Below are 25,762 nucleotides of genomic sequence, written 5' to 3' on the forward strand. Positions count from 1 at the left end.
GTGTTGAATCTATAGATTTCTTTGGGTAGTATGGGCATTTTAATGACTTTAATTCTTCCAATCCATGAACATGGTATATGCTTCCACTTATTTGTATCTTCCTCAATTTCTTTCTTCAATGTCCTATAGTTTTCCAGTCTTTTACCTCCTTGGTTAAATTTTTCCTAGGTACCTTATTTTTGTTGTTGCAATACTTGTACTCATTTTTCAGGATGAAGCTCAAATGGCAGCATCTTGGCAAAGCTTTCCAGCACTCCCCTAAGCTTCATCCCCATGACTAAAGAATCTGCATCTGAACCATAGTACAGGTAGTATAATTGTAAAGGAAAATATTTCTAGATCCCCTGTTTATAAATTATAATACTTAAAAACACACAAATATTAAATCTAGAATTTAGACATTATATATAAGGAAAAATAAAATAACAATGAAATAAAAATTACCAACATTAATTTAATATGCAGTTAAATCACTGCTCACCATGTACTCATAGTACTTACTACTATGGTCCAAGTTCTTTTAAGTCATAAGAAGATTAAATTGTCCCAAAACTTTTCTTTATTCAATTGCTAAAAATAAGTTTGTTTCATACATGTACTAGAATATCACCTGAACTTTGCTTGAAATAAAGTAACTATATATTGGGTCCACTGTGTTCTTTTCTCATTGGCCCATAACAAGTGCAGCAGTAACACTTGAGGACATCAAGATCATAACCATAAAAATGGATGATGCACCTACATATGTCACTTAGTTATAAGCTATTCACCCAGATGATCCAAAATATGTATATAAATAGTGGTTTTGATTGTAACTAAAATGAAAACACAAAACCATAACATCCGCATGGTAAACTCACAAACCTCAAAACATGGTCATGATCACCCAGGGATGTGAGGACCACTGATGGGAATACAGTGATGGAGAGGTTAAAACCAAAGGTTTTATAAATTAGAGAACTCTGGATTAAATACTGACTCACCATTCATTACCTATGTAATCATTAGCTTCTTTAAAATTCAGGGTATTGAAAAATCTTTTCAATTTGATACAGAAATAATGCCCATTTCTCACAGAGTTATTTTAAGAATAAATAAGATAATGTATAGAAAATGCTTAGCATAAGATTTGGAACATTGTAAGAGGTTAGTAACATTCATTCTCCCTCCGCTCCCCCCACACACACTTACTGTATTACATTTTCATATATCAATTTAAATATCTAAATTTCCCATACATTAACCTCCAGAGAATCAGGGAATATGCTTCTTTTATCACTTGGGTGGGGAGCAGGGGGCAGGGAGGGGTGAGTGTGTGTGTTGGTTATTGAATGTCTGTGTAATGTATTTAAATCTAGCACTAAAACATATATAACACTATAATAACCCTTATAAGTTACTCATTATATACCAAGTCCTTTAATGTTTATCATCACATTATTTCATTTGTTATTTTATTCAAAACACTTCTATGAGGTTTTATTAACTCTGCTTTATAGATGAAAAGACCAAACTTTCAATATAATTTTGTAATTTGCCCAAAATCACAGGTTCACCATTACAAAACCGGCACTCAAGCCCAGCTCTGCCTAACTGCAACTATCATACACTTAACATCTCTCCTATAATAATTATGCACAAAATTATTTATTTGATAGGATCTTTGATGCTAAACACTGAATGAAGATGGCTTACATAATACATAAAAAATTAAAAGGTGAAAACCCATAGCTTTATAGAATTGTTACCTTACACAGCTGCCTTTGTTAAGAAATTTTATCCTTTTCTCCAAAAGGGCAGCACATCTTGGCGTTCTCATATTGATTCATTTCATTTTTTCCAACTGAACTCTTCTCAAAGTGAACTTCAACTCTAAGGTTAGTAGCATTTCTGTACATTTTGTCTTTTAAAAAGCTACCACTTTCTCTCCACTTGAAATGATGAATGTCACAGAACAAGCCTTTAGTTCTTCCATAGAATTTGTCTTTTCATTTACATTAGGTGGTAAAAGTGAAAGTGTGTTCTAAACTAGTAGATAATAAATAAATATAAGACACTATGATTTTATTTCAACTTTATATGGACAGGTTGAAAAGGTCTTTAAGCCTAATATTTTAGGCAGTGAGAGTCAGAGAATAATTTTCCATCTAGAAGGAATTACCTCAAGGCCATACAGTTACCAGAAAACTAGATCAAATACTAGGTTACAGGTAATGAAGACTAAGGGTAAAATCAGGATTACCAATGAATTAAAAATAAGTTTAAGGCACTGCCCAAGAGAAAATGGACTCTGGAATGCAAGGGGATCTACATTTGTCTAAGCTTTGACAGTCTGCTAAGTTCTTTACATTTTCATTATTCATTAAATAGACAAATATTTGGTTAAACTTACCATCATGTATCAAATATACTAGGGATACAAATCCATGAATAGAAAGAGTTCCTGCTCTCAAATACCTTCCCTGCATCCAAGCAAATACAGTACATATCAAATGCTATGAGAGTCTACAGGAAAGGGAACTAACTTAGTGTCCGGGTAGGGGTGGTGGAGATGATCAGGAAAAGCTTTCTGGAAAATGATATATGAACTTTCCTAAAGTTGAAAAAACAGAAGAGAGACAAAAGAAGCTAAAGGTAAACAAAGCCAAATAATTATCTCATGCTAAGCAAGAAATTTGTTGTTTATCCTAAGTGTACAATAAGGCTTCTGTAAGGAAGTGATATAATCACATTTCGAAAATTTTGGAAAACAAGCCAAAGGAGAATCATATTGGGGTGGAGGGTGTCAAACAATTGGCTACATTTTACAGTAATGAAGAGAAGAATCAATTTGACTATGCCCCGAAGTAGCATCAATAAACTGAACTAATAACAGTAACAGACAAGCTCACACGGTTTTATTTAATTAACCTCCTTTAAATTAGGTAATGATAGCCTGTGGTAAGTTTTCCTCTCACAACACATTCTATAAAAGTTGTTTTGATTATCTCCAAACTAGATCATCATGACCGCTTCTCATATTCCTTGCCTCTAGTTCTCTTGTAAAGTCATTGGCAAAGAACTTTCTTTTTTTACATCAATCTTCAAATCACATTTAAAGAGAATCAATTTTCACTACAACTTTCAAAATAATTAAATTTCATATATTTCTTAAGTGATTTTTTAATTCAGAAACTCATAATCACTAACACTGAAATGTTTAATACCTGGACCAAATAGGTAGCTATAGCATCTTAACAATGTATTTTTTGTCCACTGGTGGCAAATATCCCCAGCACACAGAAATAAAACAATCCCACCTTAATGAAGGAAAACAAAGAGAAAAAATTTAAGTAGATACATTTCTTCTTGTTTATGACAAAGGTCAAGTTCCTCAATTCCATTCTCCTTGTACCTTAAATATGAATTTTACTTGTAGAAAGAAACTACTTTAATGATACTTTTATTATGCTCTAAAATTTGTCATCCCATATAGGAGTCAGATGGCTAATGTAATACAACTAGACTGTCAAAGAAAACACCAATGATGGATAAATACCTTACTTAATTTTTTAAAAGAAACTAATACCAGTGTGTATGTAAATAAACCAAATCACCTTATAAATCTGTTAGCTGCGAGTTAAGACCACTGGTTTCCTCTTCTGTTTCTCCCAGTCCACAATCTCAAATTGTGAGACCCTTAAGTCATATTTAAAATAGAAAATGGAGACTGGAAAGAAGGCTTCTGTCAAAGTATAACCCATACTCAAGAAGCCAATTGTTTTGAAGTTTGTGACTTTCTCATCTCCTTTAGTTCCACTCTCAATTTCTTATCACTTTGTTATGCTGCTCAACATGTTTTTATACATACAAAGCGACATGGTAACAGGTGCCAATGAAACAGCACTTTTACTCTAATATTCTGAAATTTTTAACTTGACTCTTCTACCTGTGTCAATATGACGCGTCAGAGGGACTTTAACAGAGGCCAGGGCGGCCTTGTTATCCTGAAAACAATGGAAAATGATTTTTATAAAGAGTTCATATGAGTTGGTGTAGGGAAATCAACAGAGAATGTTAAATGTTGCTAAAAAAATTTTTTAAAGGAGAAAAAAATCAATTCTGAAAATGTTAATTCTTCGCAAGTGTTGTAAAGCCTTGCCCTTCAAGGCTTGCTCGCCAGATCAGCACCATCAGTACCACCTGGAAGCTGTTAGAAATGCAAAAACCCAGGCCCTACCGAAATCCACCAAATCACAACTGCATTTTAACAAATTCCATTCCATCTGTTTGACAGGAAAGTCTGAGAAGCACTGTTCTAAAATACAGATGATGTATCATAGAATTGTACACTTGAAGCCTACATAATCTTATTAACTAATATCACCCCAATAAATTTAAAATGTTTTAAATAGGTGGAAAAATAAAGTAGGTGACCAAATAAATCACATTACCTAGTACCTAAAATATAAGCTGTATTGTGGAGCTTTCCTTGAGCAAGTCTGAATATGTTGTATAAATCAACAGGGCAACACTCGTAAGTAATCCAGTCAATGCTGAAGGAACTCATACAACAGTATAGAAATGGTGAAAGTGCAGCAATTCTCCCCTAAGAATAACAATTACTCCAACCCCCACATTCCAAGGAGCTAAAAACATATATTTTAAAATGTATTTAATGTACTTATCATTTCTGCACCTCACAGAGACATACAGAACAAGAAATAGAAGAAAAGGAAAGTATATGGTAAACATAAAATCAGAGAAACTGGATTTGTACCCTAGACTCTGCCAGTTAGAAGTTATGATCCTGAGTAAGTCCCCTAACTCCTCTGAAGCTCAATTTCTAATCTTTAAGGTGGGAAAATATTCACTTCATAAAGCTGTTATAATTTAAAGTGAGATAAAGAATGAAATTGGGGAGGCAGAAACTAAGTTTGTTAGATAAAATATAAAATGTCCAGTTAAATTTATATTTCAGATAAATGACAATATTTTAGTAATAAGTATATCCTAATATTTATGACATATTAATACTTAAAAATTATTTACTGTATATCTGAAATTCAAATTTAACTGAGCATCTTATGTTTTTATTTGCTAAATCTGGCAACCCTACAGAAACTCAAATTTTGACTAACGGTAAATTAGTCTTTCCTCCCTTCTCTATTGAATTTGCCACGTTTAGCTCAACTATGAATACCAGGTAGTATCTACAACTGCTATCTAGAAAAATAACAGTTGCCACTTTTCAATGCATAATAGCATAAAACTCAATACTTTTCAGTAGAGTTAGGTAGATCAGCACAAGTCTGTGTTCACACTTTCTTTTCCTACCGACAAATCATTCAAAATTGTAAGACTATATTTCAAGAAAGGTTTGTTAACAGAGGTATGGCAACACTGTGGTTGCATGGCCTATTACAAAAACACTAGGCAACAGTATTGCTTGAAAGGAAAATAAATGAGGACATACACTCCACAACAAGGTTGTTTAAAAAAGCCAAGGAAGCCCTGGTTGGGTAGCTCAGCTGGTTAGAGCGTCATCCCCATATGCCAAGGTTGCAGGTTCAATCTTCAGTAAGGGCACACAGGAGAAGCAACCAACGAATGCATAAATAAGTGGAACAAGAAATGGGTGTTTTTCTCTCTCTTGTCCACCCACCCCCTCTTCTCTCGCTCTCTCTCTCAAATCAATTTTTCAAAAGCCAAAGGAATAACAAGTAGAAGCAAAAAATGCAATTAACAACAGATCATTCTCCTAAATTATAAACTCTTGCCCTTAAGTCAAACTCCTTATAAACAGATCCTATAGGGTCAGAAATATTCTGGGGCATATAAAGTCCTGAACACTGACTTAAAAATAAGAAAATAACTAAGCTTTCAAAATAAGAATTTGTAGCTCTAGCTGGTTTGCTCAGTGGTTAGAGCATCGGTCCGTGCACTGAAGGATCTTGGGTTCGATTCCAGTCAAGGGCCCATACTTCGTTTGCAGGCTTGATCACCAGCCCCGGTCGGGAGCTTGAGGGAGGCAACCAATCAATGTGTCTTTCTCACAACAATGTTTCTTTCTTTCTCTCTCTCTCTCTTCCCCTTCCTCCCTCCCTTTTACTCTCTCTGAAAAGCAATGGGAAAAAATATCCTTGGGTAAGGATTTAAAACAAAAGAATTTGTAAAATGACGTCTTATGAGGTTTTAGTGACTAGTGTCAGTCAATAATAATAAATAAAAAAAAATTATCTTTCTAAATTGTACAGTCAGAGAAATGGCTGTTTGACCAAGTTAGATTTCAGGAATCAATGTAGAACTTTTTCATCAAACTAGATGAAAGATATTTATAACAACACAAATGTATTTGAGCAAGGCATGAAGTATTTAACTTTCATTAGATAACAACATAGGGACTCTGATCTTAATGCAGTTATTAGGAAATATCCCACAGATTCCAAACATTTGTTTTGAAGACAAATCTGCAAAAGTCACTGCTAAATAAAACACAGGTAATAATAATACTGAGCTCAATTTGTTTAGATTCAAGAGTTAAAGAGAGTGAAAAAGATGACATTTATAGGCCTCACTTCTTAAATATCTGCCTTTAGCCAAATGTGCTGCTTTATAGTAAAAAGTAAAGATGAATTCTGAACCAAATCATATCTTTTTGTCTATACATGAACTTATTTCTTTGTATTCATTTTCTGGGGCTAATGTCACTAAACAAGAACTAAAGAGATGTATACGTTTAAGATTAGAGCACATGAATCTTCAGTCATCATCGCTTTAAATAAAATCTCTATGTTTAGTACTAAATGAAAAGGGGGACAGAAGAGGGTGGGAAGGACAAGGGAGGAAAAGAAACAAAAAAGTTTATCCAAAATAGAAATGCTTAGTGGAGATACTAAAATACAAACACTACAGTTAAGTATCACTATTAACACAAAACAGGTGGTTAAAAACAAACAATGAAGGGTTAACTATTTGCCCAAGGTCATATAATGAAGTCACAGAAACATCCAATCCAATCTCAAACCATAAATTACACTCTCTTGATTACCTACTCAACTGGATTTGGCAAAACCATAATTAAAATCGTGAAATGCATATACATATAAATACTATACTAAATTCCAATCTGGAATGAAGAGAGGCTTCTTTACATATCACCTTTGCCACTGGAAAAATATAACCTGTTTTATTTTGTGTGCCTTGGAAAATAAACTTATTTGGAAATAAGTATAGTTTAATAGCATTTACTGTTAAGGGTAAAAACTACTAAAATGTCACTGTCTAGGTGGCTCAGTTGGTTGGAGCATCGTCCTGTACACCAAAAAGGTGGCAGGTTCAATTCCAGGTCAGGGCACATACCCAGGTTGCAGGTTTAATCCCCGGTCAGGACATGTATGGGAGGCAACCAATCAATGTTTCCCTCTCACATTGATGTCTATCTTTCTCTCCCTTCCTCTCTCTAAAATCAATAAAAGCATAACCCTGGGTGAGGATTAAGAAAAAAAAACCTACTAGCCCAGCCGGGCGTGGCTCAGCGGTTAAGCGTCAACCTAGGATCCAGGCGATCGGGGTTCGATTCCCGGTCAGGGCACATGCCTGGGTTGAAGGCTCAATCAATGACTCTCTCATCATTGATGTTTCTATCTCTCTCTCTCCCTCTCCTCTCCTCTCTCTGAAATCAATAAAGATATATTAAAAAAAAAAAAAAAAAGAAAAAAAAACTACTAAAATGAACCAGCTAACAATATTATAATTAACAAAACTTGTAACTCAGGAATTACGTATACATTAATGATTTTCATGGACAAATTCTTCTTGAGCCTTTCCAGAAGAATTTTAGAAGTTTTGATTAGAGACACTTAGATCAAACTTGCCATGCCACATTAGGCCAGATAAATTTTATATTTTTTGGCGCATTTCATGAAAAAGCAACAGAATATGCAGTCTTTTCAAGTGCACATGGAACCAGCATTACTTATAATAGCCAAGATATGGAAAGCAACCTAAGTGCCCATCAATAGGCATTTGGGCAAAAAAGAAAAAAAAGCTGTGGTACGTATATGCAATGGAATCTTACGCAGCCATAAAAAGGATGAAATCTTACCATTTGTAACAACATGGATGGACCTCAAAGGTATTATGCTCAGTGAAATAAGTCAGAGAGAGAAAGACAAATACCATATGATTTCACTTATATGTGAAATCTAAAGAACAAAATAAACAAAACAGGAAGATATTCATAGATACAATAGATACAGAGAACGAACTGATGGTTGTCAGATTAGAGGGGGGTTGGGGGGCTGGGAAAAAAAGGTGAAGGGATTAAGAAATACAAATTGGTAGTTACAAAACAGTCATAGGGATATAGAGTACAGCACAGGGAAAGTAGTCAATAATATTGTAATAACTATGTATAGTGCCAGGTGGGTACTAGACTTATTGGGGGAATCACTTCATAAATTATATAAATGTCTAACCACTATGCATACACTTAAACCTAATATAAAATAATTGAACATCAACTGTAATTGGAAAAAAAAAAACTGTCATGAAAAAGACAAAATATGGGAAAAAGCGATAAAACTTGCCAGTAAAAGTATGAGTCCTCTTGAAGCTTAAGTTAAGACATGAAAGTTCTCTAAACACAAGGCAAAGGCCTTCAGATATTTTTCTACTAAAGCTGAATTGTTTTCACATTTTGAATTACGTAATTCCAAATAATTTCAGACTGTAATATGTAGAGAAAATGTTTAGAATATAATGTGGAAAAAGCACTTTTGAAGTACAGTATTTGTGCTTGCTATTTTTACTGCAAACACTAAGATTTCTTCTGCAGTGTATATAGTTTATTTGAAATAGGAGTTCCATACAATTTAAATAAAACTGAGTCATTGGTGGTAACAAGGCAGGTGACCAATAATACAGAATCTATATTATAGATGAAAGGAATATTTTTCAGACATGAGAAACATCGAAAGTTAAGAAACATTTTGTAAAAGAAGAAAAGCAAAATAGACTAAAAAATGTCAATAAGATAGTAACAGACAGTAAGAAAACAATGTCACATAAACTACAAAAGAACAGTTTCTAGAAGGAAGGGAGATAGTCAATAACATTTAACACCCCAGAAAGGTCAATTTGACCAAGACAAACAAGGTCAATGAATTTGGCACCTAGTATAGAACATCACTGAAGCAATTTTAGTACAGGAGTGAGAGAAGAATCCAAATTACACTGGTTTGGAAAATAAATGGGAATTGTGAAAGTGGAGGTGGCGAGAATAAATGATTGTTTCATAACTGTGCAACCAAACAGAAAAAAAGTAAAAGGTAAAGGTAAGATACTGTAGTAAACTGAAGCCAAGGAAAAGACACTGGGAAGCATTATTTACATTTCTTTTTAAGGATTGGGGGAAAGTAGGATATGTCTTATGTTTGGGAAAGTGAGTGGAAAGAAAGAGAATAGATGTAAGGAAATAGGGAGAAGAAGGATCTGATTTATGGAGCATGCTTTTGAAAACTAGTGAGAGGGAAGAAATATAGAGAATAGGAAGGTAGAGCCTGGGTAAAGAGCTGGGCCATTAGTTCCACTGAAACAAAAGGAAGGTAAAGATGAGTGAAGATAGAAACTTCAAGACTGTTAATACCCTCCAGCTCTATTTACTTGGTAAAGCAGGAGAGGTCATGGCTAAGAGAGAAGGAAAAAAGTGTGGATCTGACTGAAGAACCACCTTCATGAATTAGATTAATATATCAATTACTCAAGAGGGCTTCATTTTGTGTTTTTAACATACTTACACCCACATAAATTGCTTATTTTTAAAGGATTCAAAGGTAAGGGGACTTTTTCAGAAATACTGTTAAGGTTTGCAATTTAAATATTGAGATGAAATAACAAGGAGTAGAAATGGGAAAGGGAGCCTTTTTTCAAAAGAGCCTCAACTTCATCTTTCTACATGTATCAGAAATTTCAGCACCTAAAAAGTGGAGTCTTAAAATACCAATACAAAAGAAATATATGTTTTTTTCTCATTTTCTACACATACACAACTTTGCACTGAAATTCTACTTTGCACTTTCTATTGACACTGGTATGAATCAATAAAATCAGTATAGTGATTTAAAGAACCTGAAATGTTTGGCATCATGCTATGACATCCTGGATCAAATAGGACTCCATGAAAAAGGTAAAAAGGAGAAATCGTAATAGATCCATGTATCGATTGCTTACCTGGTGCCAGACACTGTTCTAAGTGCTCTTTGTATTAACTCCTTCAATGTTTACAACAACTCTGTAGATTAGATAACTGTCCCAATTCTACTTAAGAAAATTCAAGCAATCTCAGGTTTCATAGCTCATATTCTAACTCCTACACTACAGTACATATAACATAAAGAGCTCTAAGATTGAAATGAGAGGATCTGGTTTCAAATTCAAGTATCATCACTTACTAGTTGGTTGACCCTAGAGAAATCATGTTCCCTAATCACAGTTCCTCATTAGAATAATCTGCCCTGGGTAAACCCATATGCTAACTGTAAATCAAACAGACAGGTGTTTTCCTAAATAATAAATATATATGATGTTATTATTAGAAAAGAGCTGCTACATAAAATGCATATGGTATTAATAATATCATTTTCCAAACCCTGTCAGGAATTCTCACACCTTAATATACATTACCATGACTCATATGCAAAATGAGTAACTTTTAAAATGCAGGTTTCCAATTATTTTCTGCCAGCTTCTCTTACTAATTTACTGACTAATGAAGATGTAAAGCTTCTACCATAGTGCCTCTGACACATAAATAGCAGTAGTTGGTGGCTGTTTTGTTATCACTAGTTCTACCATCAGCAGAATCACAAAAAAACAAAATTTAAGGATTGTGTATGTGAAATAATTCAAGGTTTCTTATACAAATGCATACTGTGGCAACTTTCCCTCCATCATTCACCCTGCTAATATAATATTATTAGCCCAAATGTCCCCAATAAAATTTTATTTAAATTAAAACAATATTGTTTTCCTCCTCACTCCCCTGGTGGGTGGCTCCTTTCACCTTCATTTCTCTTCCAGTCAAAACACTGGACTGATTGTTGCTTTCTGACTGTTCTTACTGTCTTTTGAGGTAAAGAACTTTGAGCCCACTCTTCTGGTAAACTAAAACTCCTGACATTTTATGCACTCATAACTAGATTTCTAGACATTGCTTTCCTGGAATAAGTTCTATCATTTCAGCTCAAGACAATGTTAGTATACAATGCTCTACTACATGTCTTTGTTTTAGTACAATCATACTGACCTTGAGGTGAGACTGAAGGAAACAGCAAATCCAGGAAGAAAATGTGAAAGAGAAAGTTAGAAAGAATTAATAAGGACCATATTCAAAAATAATATTATTCATAGACATAGACAAACATAAAGTACAGGATTAAAGAAGGGGAAGGAGTCATAGATTCTGCACAGGTACTAAAAATTAGTAATTTCAGAATTTCAACTCTCAACAAATGTATTTTTACATTATATTTACTCCACTGTATCTTAATGTAAGGTTCTATAGAAAAAAAATTTATTTAAAATTTACCACTTCCTAGGGCAGGGAAAAAATTGTTAAACACAAAGAAAAAGAAGAGAAGGTTAGCGCTCCCCCTTTCCATTTAAGTAGCTAAGTGATTTCACAACTTTGGAGAGCTTAGTTGTATACACACCCGCCTTGTAACTGACTACCTTTACCCACCCCGCTCCATTTCTTGCATCCGAGTTATCCGTGAGCAAAAGGAGAAAAACACTGACAACTTTGGTTATTCTGTAGAATACAGGACTCTAATTTATTTGGAAGAATTCTATATAATATTCTCAAATATGAAAACAAAATTTTCCCCCCAATTTTTCCCCCCAAATATTTCTCATTTCAAGCCTACCAAAATCTGCCTCAAATGGTGCAATATTAAAGCACTAAGGAAGAAAAATATAAGGCTCTATAAACGTCAATTCATTTCCAATACTGCTCAGCAGTAAAAGAACAAAGTAGCCATGCTTAATATTCCTACAGAGCATGAAACTTCTGTGGTTCAGTATTGCTTTTTATAACAATAGACAGTTTACCTTTTTAAAACTTAATCACTGTCACTGAAATTACTATCATCCTACAAATACTTAGATTTTTAATGGCCAGTGCCATCCAAATTGGCTTCGGGATCTAAATTTTACCTTAAGTATATTTCTTGAATGCAAGCACTATTTCAATTTGTATTTTAATTTTTTCTAATGTTTCAGTACTTAAAACAAGTTTTAAAAGTCATGAAAATAATGAAACAGTTTATTATCCCCATTATACAAGATAAAAATATGAAAAACAAAGAAAAAATTTAACTTCCTCACAATCACACAGTGAGTGTGTGGTAGATCCAGGATAAGAATCTAGGTCTGCTGACATACCACCTGAGCATACTTTAAATGTTCTGTGATGCTTAACGATTCCTATCTATAAAAATCCAAGACTCTTTGGCATATATAAAACAGTGTAGAATACAATGTTCAAAGTGAAAAAGAGTGTAGAGTAAAATCTCTAAACGGTTGTTCCCAATGATCTTTTTACTGGTTATGATGCAGTAAGAATAATTTTAGATTAACAGTGACACTAACTGAAATCTATAGATGCAAGGCTTTATATAAGGAGCGGGTAAATACACTTTTTAAAAAAACAAGCTTATTCCTGTCAACAGTGAGCAACTTTAAAAATCTTTTTACCTATTTCATGAGTCATAGTTCATTTTGGTATCAAACTATAGCTTTGGGGAAATAAACTCAGGAGAAAAAATATGTACATAAAATAACTGTATATAATTCTAGCGTTTATACTTTTAAGTAAAAATTTAAGTTAACTATTACATTCCTATCAAGACGGTAGTAACAAATTATAAGGTACTGTACCCACAAGAAACCTTGGGAAGACGACCTAATAGAATTGACTACGTTAAACGAAATCAGTGAAATTCAAGAAAGAAGGAACAAGCAGCGTCCCCAGGGCAAGGGCTGAAGCAAGCAGGGTCAGGTGAAGAGCCCCCACGCTCAGGGGTAACACTCTCAGCATCTTTCTTTCCTTTTTTCTTTTGTTCCTCTTTTAAACACAACTCATTCTCCCTCAACCAGGGACACACAACCACCACAGCATCACCAGTCATCTCTCTTTAACTATGTTAAGACTATATTCTCTGACACTGTACTTCATGAACCAAATCCATAACCATAAATTTTAAAGTAAAAAAATTATTCTCCAAGGAACCATTTTCCTCATGAATTGCATACTGGTTTCTGCCAAAGCTATATACAGATTAATATTAATTTATATATGGAAGATATTTTAAAACATTAAACTGAATATCAATTCAAGATTTCCTTATGGAGATACATTTACAAACATGAAGACTAAGTACGTAGGTTTACATTTTCAGGTTTCCTGTGCTCGAGTATACGGGACATCAGTATAAAGCCCACAAACATAAAGCCCATTTTCCCAAAGAAAAGATCCAAAAAAATGTTTTAGGTCAACCTAAATAAGTAAACTTCCAGGATGTAGGGAAACAGTTACATATCTAATTATAACAATAAATATATTCATTTGGTTACACACATTTAAAATGGAAGACATGAGAAAATAATGTTAATCTGGAAATATTTTCTTCCACTCTCACATCCACTGAAAGAATGTTATCCACTCTCTGCATGCATTTTTAATATCAGTTCACCAAGGATAGAAGAGGTACCATTACTTTATGCATAAAGAAAGAAAAAAATTATACCAGGTAAATTATGCCATGCCATTATTTATACATGTATCCCAGTTTCAGAGATGTCAAAATGTAAAAATAAAAGTTAAAACTGGCATTTCATTGTGACAAAACAGGAAAGAGGTTATCTATATTTCGTTTACCCTGCAGAATGAAGTCATCCCACTGAGTTATATGAAATTGTAAGAACATTATAGTATATGAATTTACTTCAACTTTTACAGAAGGAAAAATATATGTAAATTGTAAACATTACAAACATAGAAAAGAAATATAAAAATAATAATATTTTCAGTATAATAAGTGTATAAAAGACTATTAAATCTCCATCTGTTTGATGAAAGGTCTGAATATATGGGCGGTGGGAAGGTAAAAGGGAAGAAATGTGAGGCGATTAGGTGGTAAAATAGTAAAGAAGTTCTGTCTCTATGTTATATATATTTAGTGAGCGCTCAATAATGTGTAGTCACAGGACAGAATGTGACAGATACTATAGGAAAAGTACAAATAAAGAAAAAAGAAATTACTACCTAAGTGAGGTCAGTTAATTTTTCCCCCCAAAAAGGTAGCAGTTAAAAGGGGTCAGGTTCCCACAAACAAATAAGGGGAAAGAAAATTTTAGTCAAAGAGAAAAGAAGAAAAAAAAATGAGAAAATACCATTCATCTTCTAACCTTGAGGTCCATTTTTTAAGAAAACAGAGAGTTAATTCTATCAAACCAAAATGTGGAAATATCATCTGCAAACTACTTCAAGTTTGCCAATACATTTTAGAAGATTTATAAAAAAATAAAAACAACTTCATTTTCATTACATAAAATTTCAGATATTAGTAATCTTTAAAAAGCAAGTTAAAAACTAAAGAGGCCATATCCTTGAGCCATGAGGTTCAAGTCTAGCAATTATCTTCCTTAATTTCTCCAACAACCACCAGGAAAGTTCTTTCTCTTAGACAGACATGCATGCAAATAATACCCTGAATTAATCTTACTCTTGGCATGATAAGAAAACCACCACATTCTTTATGTTCAACACAGTTCAGTATATTGATCTTGATCCTCAAAAGTACAGACTCCTCTTACTAAAATAAGGTTAAAAGTTACTGCTTTAAGCAGTTCAGACAGTTAATTCAGGGCCTAACTACCTTGAGCCTAAATCCTGAACAAACTGGGAATGCTCTTGCTTGAAAAATGAAAATCAACTGAAGTAGAACCAAATACTTTGAATAGATCATAAATCACTTATAAGTCACTTGTTTATAAGTCAGAATGTAGTTCCCTTGAAAACAATATTATAAGTACAGGCTAGGTTTTCTTGCTAGTCCACAAAATTTATGTTTAATCATGATGGAAAAGCCTAGAGCTAACAGTTCTAGATGATGTCTGGAAAAGATGGTTAGTGAAGAAAATAACAGTAACCATCACAAAACAGAAAAATTAAGTTTTCCTTCATTATACTTATAAGAATGTGTGTGTGTGTGTGTGTGTGTGTTCATATACTATATGAATGAATAACAAAACTGATCTCCAGTTCTCTTGCCTTCCTCAGAATAGTCACAGCAGCAATACAATATCCTGGCTTTCCCTTTTCATTTCATATCTCTAATACTACAGTTCTAGGAAATGAAATTAGCAGTCTAGGATCCAAAATTACCTACTGGCCTTCCAACCAAACTCTCAAACCATTATCATTTAATATTGGTCTCAAAAATTAAAAGACCAGCCCAGCCAGTGTGGCTCAGCGATTGAGCATCTACCTATGACCCAGGAGATCGGAGTTCAAGTCCCAATCAGAGCACATGCCTAGATTTCGGGCTGATCCCCAGCAGAGGCAGCTGATCAATGACTCTCTCTCATCACTGATGTTTCTGTATCTCTCTCCCTCTCCCTTCCTCTCTCTGAAAAGCACATTCATTATGAATCTTTTAAAAAAATAATAAACCCTCTAATATGCTCACTTTAGAAATTTTCAATTACATTCAGGGTTCCTGAAGCTAATCCAAATTGATTTAGTTATATAAGGACTTGTCAAGTTCTAAGTTTTTGTTTGTTATTGTTGTTGCTTTTTTTCCTGAAATTGATCTATAAAGACTATTCAGAACCACCAGGCGATGACTTTCTTGAAGTGTCAATTTCCCTGGTCAACAGGGCCCAGTTACTTAAACACTAATCTAGGTGTTGCTGTGATGGTATTTTGGACATATAATTAAAGCCTGTAACCCATTTATGTAAAAGAGAGATTATCCCAGATAATCGGAGTGGGCATAACTGAATCCTTTGGAAGGCTCTAAAAGCAGGGCTGAGGCTTCTCCTGGAGAGAAAAAAATTCTGCCTGAGGACCACAATTTTGGTTCATGCCTGTAGGAGTTTTATCCTGCTGGTGATCTCTTCCTGATAGCTTGCCATAGAGATTTCGTACTTGCTTAGCCAACCCCCAACAATAATACAGGACAACTACTTGTAATGAATCTTTTTATATAGATATACGTGTGTGTGTGTGTGTATAGACATATATGTATAAATATACATACATATATCCTACAATCCTTTGTAATAAATATATATATATGGTGTATATCGTATGTACGTTTGTATCCCTCCTACTGGTTCTACCACTCTAGTTGAAATCCAAGTGATATACACCACAGTATGGAATTTATAAGTAGTACTTCTTAGATTTAATTAGGGAAAATATTTTATATTTGCAGATATATAGGTGGACTTATATAATCCTTTCTAAAACTGCAGTAGGTCAAGACAGTGGTACAGCACTAACTCATCTATGACAGGAACTACTGTAAGAGCAATGTAGGGGACTATTCATTTTTCTCAAGACCACAAATGGGTCTGAGAATTTTTCATAATGTAATCTAAACCTTTTAATATTGGATATTTTTACATAAAAAGTACTAGGAAATTTTAAAAGAATACTAAGAATTTTCTTTAGTTCAATAATTTTAACAGTTTGCCTTTATTTTTGCACTTAGAAGGTTGCTGAACACCCTTTACAAATAATTCTACCTCCTGAATTATGGTGTGGCATACAGTTGCATCAGCTAAGTGGACTTAAAGGGCAATTCAGCATAAGGACAGCCACATAAAAGATGGGCTAGAAACAAAGACTATGAAAATTATAACCAACAATATCAGAATCTTACCAGAGAAACATGCACTTGATCCACAAACAATGTACCTAAGAAGTACAATTCAACTTGACATATAACTGGCTGTTCTCTAATTCTGACCAAGCAAAATCCCCAGCAAGCCCCAGCAGTAGCAACAGCAGCATTAGCAATTCAGTTAGCACAGAACTGTAGCCTTACCTACCACTCACTTTCCCAGGAAGTACCAAACAAATCCCCCTGATGATGCAGAGACAAAAACCTGGTGTGGAAGGTACAAACTGTGAGAGGCTGGCTTTCTGAGAACAGCATGGCCAAGAGGGATCACACATATAAACATGTACATACCAAAATCCAAATGGAATAGGATCATGATAAGACAAATCAAAAAAAGGGTGAAGAAACTCAAATTATAAATTATGGGCCACAGATACCCACACAGAGGAAGTGGTGGAATGGCAACACAAGAAGCCAGTAGTGAGAAACACAGCATGCTACACACATGCCCTCAGTACTAAATCTGGGAACAAAAGGCATTATCTAATCCCAACTGTCCTAGACTGTTTACTCCTATCTTTATGTTGCTCAGTAACAAATTACAAAGACAATAAGCAAAAACTGAGTTTTAAAAAGTGTTTCTTTTCTTTTTTTGGTTGGTAGCCAAGAAACTGTGTGTGAAATCCTAAAACAAAATTACAACCTTGCGTGACCAGTGATTTATCAACCGTATGTTACATTCCATGGAAAAAATATATCATTTATTACTCTTTGTCAAAATGTGAGAAATATAATAGCTAATTAAACCTATATCATGGGCTTTGGATACCAAATATATATTTAATCACATTTCTTACTCTCACTCAAATTATATCCATCTCCAAAAATCATTATGGGGTCAAAAATGAATTGAAACGTTTTCAAGCAAGCAATAATTTCAACAAATCAGACCAAAGATTAAAACTTTATCAAGGAATTCCTTTTCTGAAATAGTGAAATATATTCAGTGAGAATTCATTAATCTATTAAAAGTGCTGTATTTTAAAATCTATGCAGTACTGCTGCTGATTTCAGGCCGACACAAAAACAAAGAGAGGCATGTATTCATGAAAGTACATAAGGATGTGTGTGTGTGTGTGTACATGCATGCACGTGCATTGTGTATGGGGGGGGAGATGCAGTGCAAACATGAAGGAAGACATATAAAAACACACATAATCTAATCTTGAGATTCAGGTAATTGTTAATTCTGATATAAAGAACTTATTCAGTTGTCTTAATAGAACCAGAAAATATAAATTAATATCGAGATAAGAGAAAACAAGTGAATGGATAATCAGCCCATATTATTCACACTTTCAGGATAGTGAAAGAGAACTGTAATGGTTGAACTTTGTTATTTTAGTTTCTTGAAAATCAAACTTCTATAGATATAGGATAGGAGAAATAATAACTTCTAGAGGAAGATATCAGGTCTACCACTATTCCAAAAATTTAAAACTTAATACATAGCTTATGAAAGTAGTCTAATACTTCCCAACCTTCAAGAAAATAAAAATAAAAATATTCCTAAGAATCAGGCTCCAAAGAGCGAAACAGATTAGTGACTTCATTCTGTCACTGTCGCTCTCTCTGACTGTTCAGAAGAATATGGGTGATTACTGAATTTCTACTGGAAGAACTGTTTCTAAGCACTTGTGAATTTGTGTTAGCTATATAGTAGGTGTAAAAGAAGAGGTCAAGAGGCATATGCTTAATCCTTAGTATAATACACCCTAGTGAGAGAGAGAAAAAACAATTCCAAGAGAACTATCTGACTGGATCTGTTCAAACACAGTACATTTCAAAGAATTCAAAGTTAGAGTTCCATAAATATTATATCCAAGTCTCCTAAATTGTCCTCAAAATGTCCTCCTCCTTCTAAATTTGGCCTATGCACTGGTATAATAGCCTGCTTTTCTACAATACAAATCGTAAAAGTCGAAAAATGCATAGCCCAAAGGAACAATCAGCTCAACAAAAAAGATCTAAACCAATGAAACAATATTAACTCCTTGAACTTAATGCTCATTTGCTCCTCAGATAAATACTAAGAAGCAAGTGGCTTTTTATACTCTCTTGATTAGCCAGTAGAAAAATTTAATTTCTTAATGAATACTTTCTTTCTAACCAATAATAAAGTCCATGGCTTCCCAACGTATTCCCATTCTGTGCTGCCTTTTAGAGACTGCAACAGTGAATTTATACTGACTCAGAAAACAGTGCATAATAAAGTAACATCAAGCACTCATGAACCTACATTGAGAGAGGTAGACATACTGAAGAGCGTGCCCTCAAAAGTATATAACTGAAGTTTTTAAAATCATACTTTAGCTTTTTGAACAAAGTGGAACACTGTTCAGCTTTCCTTTCCTTACCTTTCCAACTCAGCGATCTTCTTATCTTTGTCATTCTTCTCATTTTCCACCTCCTTCAAGATTTCCAAGAGGCGGTCAACTTCTGCCTGGGCCTTGCTAGATTCATCTTTGTACCTGGCAATCTCTCTCTCCAATTGCTGTATGCGGTCACTCATCTCTGGGCTAGCTCTGGCCTCCAATGCTGCCTCATGTGCCTACAAAGAAAAGTGTTCAAATTCTATCAAATATGCATACAGTGCAGTGGGCAAACCATGTCCCAACGAACTATCTATACATCAATTTCAGTAAGATATTATCAAACATCCAACAGCTAGTCTTCAATTTCTAAAGTTTTTCTCTGCTTAAGTATTACACAGACCAAATCTACCTTTACACCTCAAGGAACTTGAAAAACAAAAACAAAACCCAAAGTCAGTAGAAGGAAGGAAATAAAGATCAGATAGAAAACACATGAAATAAAAACTAAGAAGACAATAGAAAAGATCAATAAAACTAAGAGCTGGTTCTTTTAAAAGATAAAGAAAATAGATGAACCTTTAGCTAGACTCATCAAGGAAAAAAGAGAAAGTATTCAAATAAGAAGAATCAAAAATAAAAGAGAAGTTACAAGTGATACACAGAAATATGAAAGATCAGATGAGACTACTAAGTAAAATTGTTCACCAACAAATTAGACAACCATGAGGAAATGAATAAATTCGTGGAAACATACAATCTCCCAAAACTGAACAATGAAGAAACAGAAAATCTGAATAGACCACTTACTAATTAAGGAAACTGAATCAATAAACAGGAACCTCCCAACAAACAAAAGTGCAGGACCAGACAGCTTCACTGATGGTATAAGTCAGTTCATCTCTCTCTTTAAAGTGTTCTCACCACACACAAAAAGGTAACTTTATAAGATGATAGATATATTAATTAGCTTTACTGGGGTAATCATTTCACACTGCATACATATACCAAATCATCATGTACACCTTGAATATATATAATTTTTGTTTGTCAGTTATATTTCAATAAAGATAAAAAAAGAGTCAAAAATGTATACTCTAGAGCAATCTTTTTTTTTTTAATTTAAGAAATATAACTGATACACTAAGAGAGGAAAGAAATAAAGTAATATAAAATGTTCAGTTAAAATAGACAAGGCAGAAAAGACGTGAGAAAAGAGACAAAGAACAAACAAAGCAAATAGGTAACTGCAACAGTAACCTCCTTCTTGAAGGAGGGCACTGTGGAAGCAGTACACTAGGAAAGCATCAGTAATTAACTAAAATAAAGAGGAACAATCATCCAGAATGAATCAAGGGAAAATATGAAATGCAAAATGAGCAAAGTTGGGGAAAGCCATCAACCCTTCTACCCAAAAATAACTTTATTTTTTTCATGAACCTAAATATTAAGCCTAAAATATCAGAGATCATATAAATGACCACCTGTAGAAGCATCATGATAAAAGGAGATTAAAAATAAAAAAACAGAAAATGTGGGGTTGTCATAAACAGGGAAGTTTGGAATGATAATGAAACATTATTCTTGATAGTTACCACTCAGTTTTATTAACCCTAAATACACATAACAGCTTTACCTTCAATATTCGAGTATTAAATAAAAAATTACCTCCACCTCTTCAGTGAGAAGAAGAAAAGCCCATCTATCAAATCTGACTTGGTTATAACCAGAATCCTTAATCTCAAAAACAGTATTTTCCTACTTGTTCAAAAGTAACTTTAAGATACTGGATTTTCTTCCTTTCCTTAGCATACGAATATAATTTTACTTTTTGGTACACCCTATATGATGATTCATTATAAGAGTACCATGTTGAAAACGCCCAATATATGAAAAGAGAACAAAACTTGAAGTCTCCAGAGTAGCCTGTACCCCCTTTTTTGTTAGTAACCATATTAACTGGACACAGCTACTATAACTGCTCAAAAGTCTCGGTTCCAGTTCTCATAGAGTTGATAGGTCAGAGACATCAAGTAGGAAAGCACTTCGAAAACTATAAAACTGCCATAAAATATTAGAGGCATAAATCAAAGAAATGAATAGTAAATATGTACACCATATCCTAAATTCACCAATGTGAGTCACCGTCACTGTTAAATTACCTCCCTGTAGGAAGCCTGATGCTAACAGAAGAAAACTACCAGATAATTGAGTTACTACATTGTGGCCTTGTATTTCATCCATAAGGGAGCTTCATATTTTAATCTTTCTCTGAATTGCCAATTTTCTGAGAGTTTGGGGATTCTCAGGAGTAAAATAAAATAGGATAAAAATTCTAAGATAATCAAGGTATAAATGATATTTTGAACTTTAGGGGATTATCACTCCACTGGTAAGTTATGACATATGCACATTACATGTAGAGTTTTCTGGTATGTTCTTATTTAAAGCAAAGTAAGGAAATGCAAAATTTTTCTTTAACCTTTTTCAACTGTGATTCCATTTTCAGACATTCCTCCTTCTTCTGCTCCAAAGCAATCTCTAGTGTCTTCAGCCGTGAGTCCTTCTTCAGTCCTGAGGAAGCCAGGGAAGAAGCATGCTCTTTCAGATCCAAGAGTGAAGCCTAAAAAGAGTAATACACATCTAGAATAAATACTAACTATAAACCAAATGTAGATTTAAATTTTTAAATTTATATTCTTGGTGGCTAGTAGTTTCTTTCCATTATCATAAAGTGACATACTTCTATTTCAAGAACATGAAATATAAAACAATATTCACTTTAGCACGCAAGTTTTAACTAGAATAAGATGAACTCCCAAGAACTACAAATTGAATAATGGTTTAATGAGTTCTATCAATACATATCCATTCCCACAAAATAAATGGAAGTAGATCAAGCTTTGTGAATGTACATAGTCAACTTCAGTAGCTACACTGACTTAAATATAAAATATGCTCCTCTTTTAGAAGAAAAGTTCTTTTCTAAAGAAGATATGTCACTATACTTATGGAACTTAAATTTCCATAAACTTTCGTAAAGATATTAGGAAAAAAATATCTTTCTAATGAAAGATGTCCTTAAACCTCATGAGCTATCATCCGATCACAGGGCAATATTAGCCATTTATGTCACATTAACAGGATTCCCCAAAAGCAAGATCAGAGTACATTAAAGTCACCTAACTGGTTAACATTTAAGATATCTCTGCCAATGGTAAAAGCTGTTATAAATAAATTGTTCTCCTTTTGCATATTCCTTTCACCCATCACCTTTCTTATCATTAGCACAATACTTCTCCAAATATAACTGGGCTTCAGTTATTTTAGGATCTTTAAAACTGTCACTAACAAGTAAGAAATTAACTCATAACACACTGAAAGAGATAAGACATAGGAATTAAAGGATCCATCTACTATGTCTCTTCAAAGCTTCCTTAAATACACTGTAAGGTCTTCCAAAAGGCCTGCTATAAGAATAATAAGAAAATTGTCCATCAAATACTTTTTATATGTATTGTTAACACCCCGACATATACACACACACAATGCAGTAACTAAGCAAACCAAATAATTCTATTATGGTGATCTTAACCTCTTTCTCTGAGAGGTCGCTTTGCAGTAGGCTGACTTTTTCTTTCAAGTCTTTAAGATCTTTCTTGTAGTTATCAATTTCCTCTTGCTTCTCTCGCTCATCTCTGTCCCGCTGCTCCTTTAAGCGTTCGATGGTCCGCTCCTGGTAAGAGGGCACATCGATACATGAGAAAATTCCTTTCATACTTGTATCATATGACTATAATTCAACTTTTAGCTGATAAAATTTCACACTTCCATCCCCCACTCTAAATACATGATAAATTGTCAAAATTTACTTTGGGAAGAATTCATCCTTCCTATCTATCATGCTTTAACAAAGATCTGGCTTTGTTCTTTTGATTCCCTTAGGTTTCTTTTCACATAATCTCAACTAGTATTAGATATCCCCAAAGTATATATTCTTTTGGAATAATCCCATTTATTCAATTCCCAAATAACCAAACACACACACACACACACACACACACACACACTCCACTTATTTGACAATAAGTAACAAATATTTGTTCTTTTATGTAATTTATATGGTGCCTATAAGGCAATGAAAACAACTCACAATTTACACACCAAAAAATAAGAGTGAGGTTAGGGAGATTATGTGCTGAGTTTAAAACATAAAAAGGGTAGCCCCGCTGGTGTGGTTCAGTGGCTGAGCATCAACCCATGAACCAAGAGGTCACTGGTTCAATTCTCCATCAGGGCACAAGCCCGGGGGGTGTGCAGGAGGCAGCGAATCAATGTTTCTATCTCTCTATCCCTCTCCCTCCCTTTCTCTAAAATAAATAAAAACTTTTTTTAAAAAAACAAACATAAAAAGGGTAAAGAAAAGGGAAACCATTACAGCTTTTTGTCAACACTCAGGAAGTTTGAAAGTTAAGTAATTTAAGTACATTTCTGGGTATTATTTATGAATATATTCAGAAATCAAGCCTTGGTTCCTGGCAGGCACCCTGAAATATTGTAAGTCTAAGAGACTTAAGAACAGTAACCCTATTCCTTTAAAAATATCCAGTTAAAATGTCCCACTAAGACTCCTTAAACGTCCTTCATTACCACTTGTTATGCTGGGCTACTTTCTCATTTAGTCAACCATTACTGCAAACCTCGGTTTGCTCATAAAGGCAAAATGAAGTAGCAAGGCCAAGACTAGAAAAACAGCAAGTGCATCATTCATTGTATTAATAATTGAAACCCACAAATATATTAGGTACCAATGCATAGTAAAGGAGAACTAATTATATATTGCTTCCTGATGGTCAGTGTCTGATACTATTCCCACCTCCCCAAATTCTAGTTGACCATATAAATAAAAATAACTTTTCTTTTTCTTCACAAGATCGTAAATGGGGGGGTATATGGCTAATCCTAGAACTTCAGTCACTGCCCTCTAGTGAGAATCCATCTTGCCTAGGAACAGATACGCAATAGTACAGGGAGCTCTTTTCCCTTTTGCCCAAAAGGGATTTCTTCAGTAGTCTATATTCAAGTCTCATCACTAGAAAAAATATTAGATTAATGAGAAAGCAGAAGAAATGTGTCTGTGAACAGTCTGGACCAATCACTCACCTTCTCTGCCAGGGCCTCCTCCAAAGTTGTCAAGGCAGTGTCGGTGTTGGTGGTATCAGCCTGCAAGGATCTGACTCGTTCTTTCAAGCTGCTCATCTGCTTTTCCTTATCTCTAAGTTGCTCTTGAAGATTTTCAATCTGAGTGTGCATATACATTTAAGAAGGAAAAAAAGAAATTAAAATAAGTACAAATAGTCACAACAAGAATAATTTTAAGTTGGAAAAAGGTAGATCAGGAGTGTCTGTGAGTGTGTTGCCTATAAAAAATAATTTAATCCTAAAGGTTTCAAAACTGCAAGCAAAATTTTAAACCCAGAATTTATCACCAGAACAGAGAAAAGATGCATGCATGCATATACATGAATCTCTAAAGAAATAAAAAAAATAGCTAGGGAGAAAAGGCCCAATATATAGAGATGGGAATGGAGAGAGGAATTACAAAGAGGAAAGTCATGAGAAACTGGATTACTTCCAAAATGACAGTGTAAATGCCAAGATGGATGCCTTCACAAAGAAAAGAGGGAGGGCAGAGAGTGGAACGGCTAGACAGTAAGGAAAACAGAGCAGCTGTATAAAGGAAACTATGTTTTTTCTATAATAATTTTAATTGAATTTATTGGAGTGACATTGGTTAAAAAATTATATAAGTTTCAGGTATACAATTCTATAATACATCATCTGTATATTGTATTACCAAGGAAAAACTGTCCTTAAATGCTAGTGTTAAGTTAGATTTTTATATCATCTTTTATCTAAACAGCAATCATTTTCAGTGAAATTTCTTACTATAGTTATTCCTTCTTTCATACACATTTTTATGCATTCACTTACTCATGCCAGACTCCAGTGACACAAAGTATGTAGCTGAATCCAAGCTATGCAAGGGTTTTGTAAAACTTCTATTCTAGACAGATGGATTAGGAATTTTTAAGCAAAGAAATGATCCAGTGATTTTATATAGATAATGCTGCTAGCTATAAAGAAGAAATTTAAGGGGACTCGCATAGAAACACAGAAAATAATTAGGAGACTATCAATTCAGGTAAAAGATTTTGGAGATAAAATGAGCTAACAAAGATGGAAAAGGGGATGGGTTTGAGAAACATTGTGGAAATAGCATGCTATCATTAGGAAGTTTCAAATACGCGTAATGAAAAGTACAAAGCAAAAATATGAAGGAATTGTAGAGATACATTCTTAATAAACTAAAGAAAAAATAATAAGGCAATTATTCTAGAACTCACAAACTTCATTCATTCATTCATTCAACATATATTTGAGCTCCTGCTATGCATCAAGCATTTTTCTAGGTGAAGATACAAAAATAATCATAAA

At 33.9% G+C, this 25,762-nt stretch overlaps 1 protein-coding gene across 4 annotated transcripts in view; it reads right to left on the reverse strand.

Moving 5' to 3' along the window:
• ERC1 (ELKS/RAB6-interacting/CAST family member 1) overlaps positions 1 to 25,762 on the reverse strand; it is a 425,945-nt gene that overhangs the window by 243,995 nt on the left and 156,188 nt on the right. For all 4 annotated transcript variants that reach the window (XM_087814458.1, XM_016224828.2, XM_016224830.2 and 1 more), the window contains 4 exons: positions 24,428 to 24,565; positions 22,860 to 23,000; positions 21,747 to 21,887; positions 19,310 to 19,503 (listed from right to left, as the gene is read on the reverse strand). In XM_087814458.1, coding sequence (XP_087670584.1) covers positions 19,310 to 19,503; positions 21,747 to 21,887; positions 22,860 to 23,000; positions 24,428 to 24,565 — 614 coding nt within the window. The remainder of the gene's footprint in view (positions 1 to 19,309; positions 19,504 to 21,746; positions 21,888 to 22,859; positions 23,001 to 24,427; positions 24,566 to 25,762) is intronic.

This window comes from Miniopterus natalensis, chromosome 2, assembly GCF_054644295.1.
Source record: "Miniopterus natalensis isolate mMinNat1 chromosome 2, mMinNat1.hap1, whole genome shotgun sequence".
NCBI classification, from domain to species: domain Eukaryota; kingdom Metazoa; phylum Chordata; class Mammalia; order Chiroptera; family Miniopteridae; genus Miniopterus; species Miniopterus natalensis.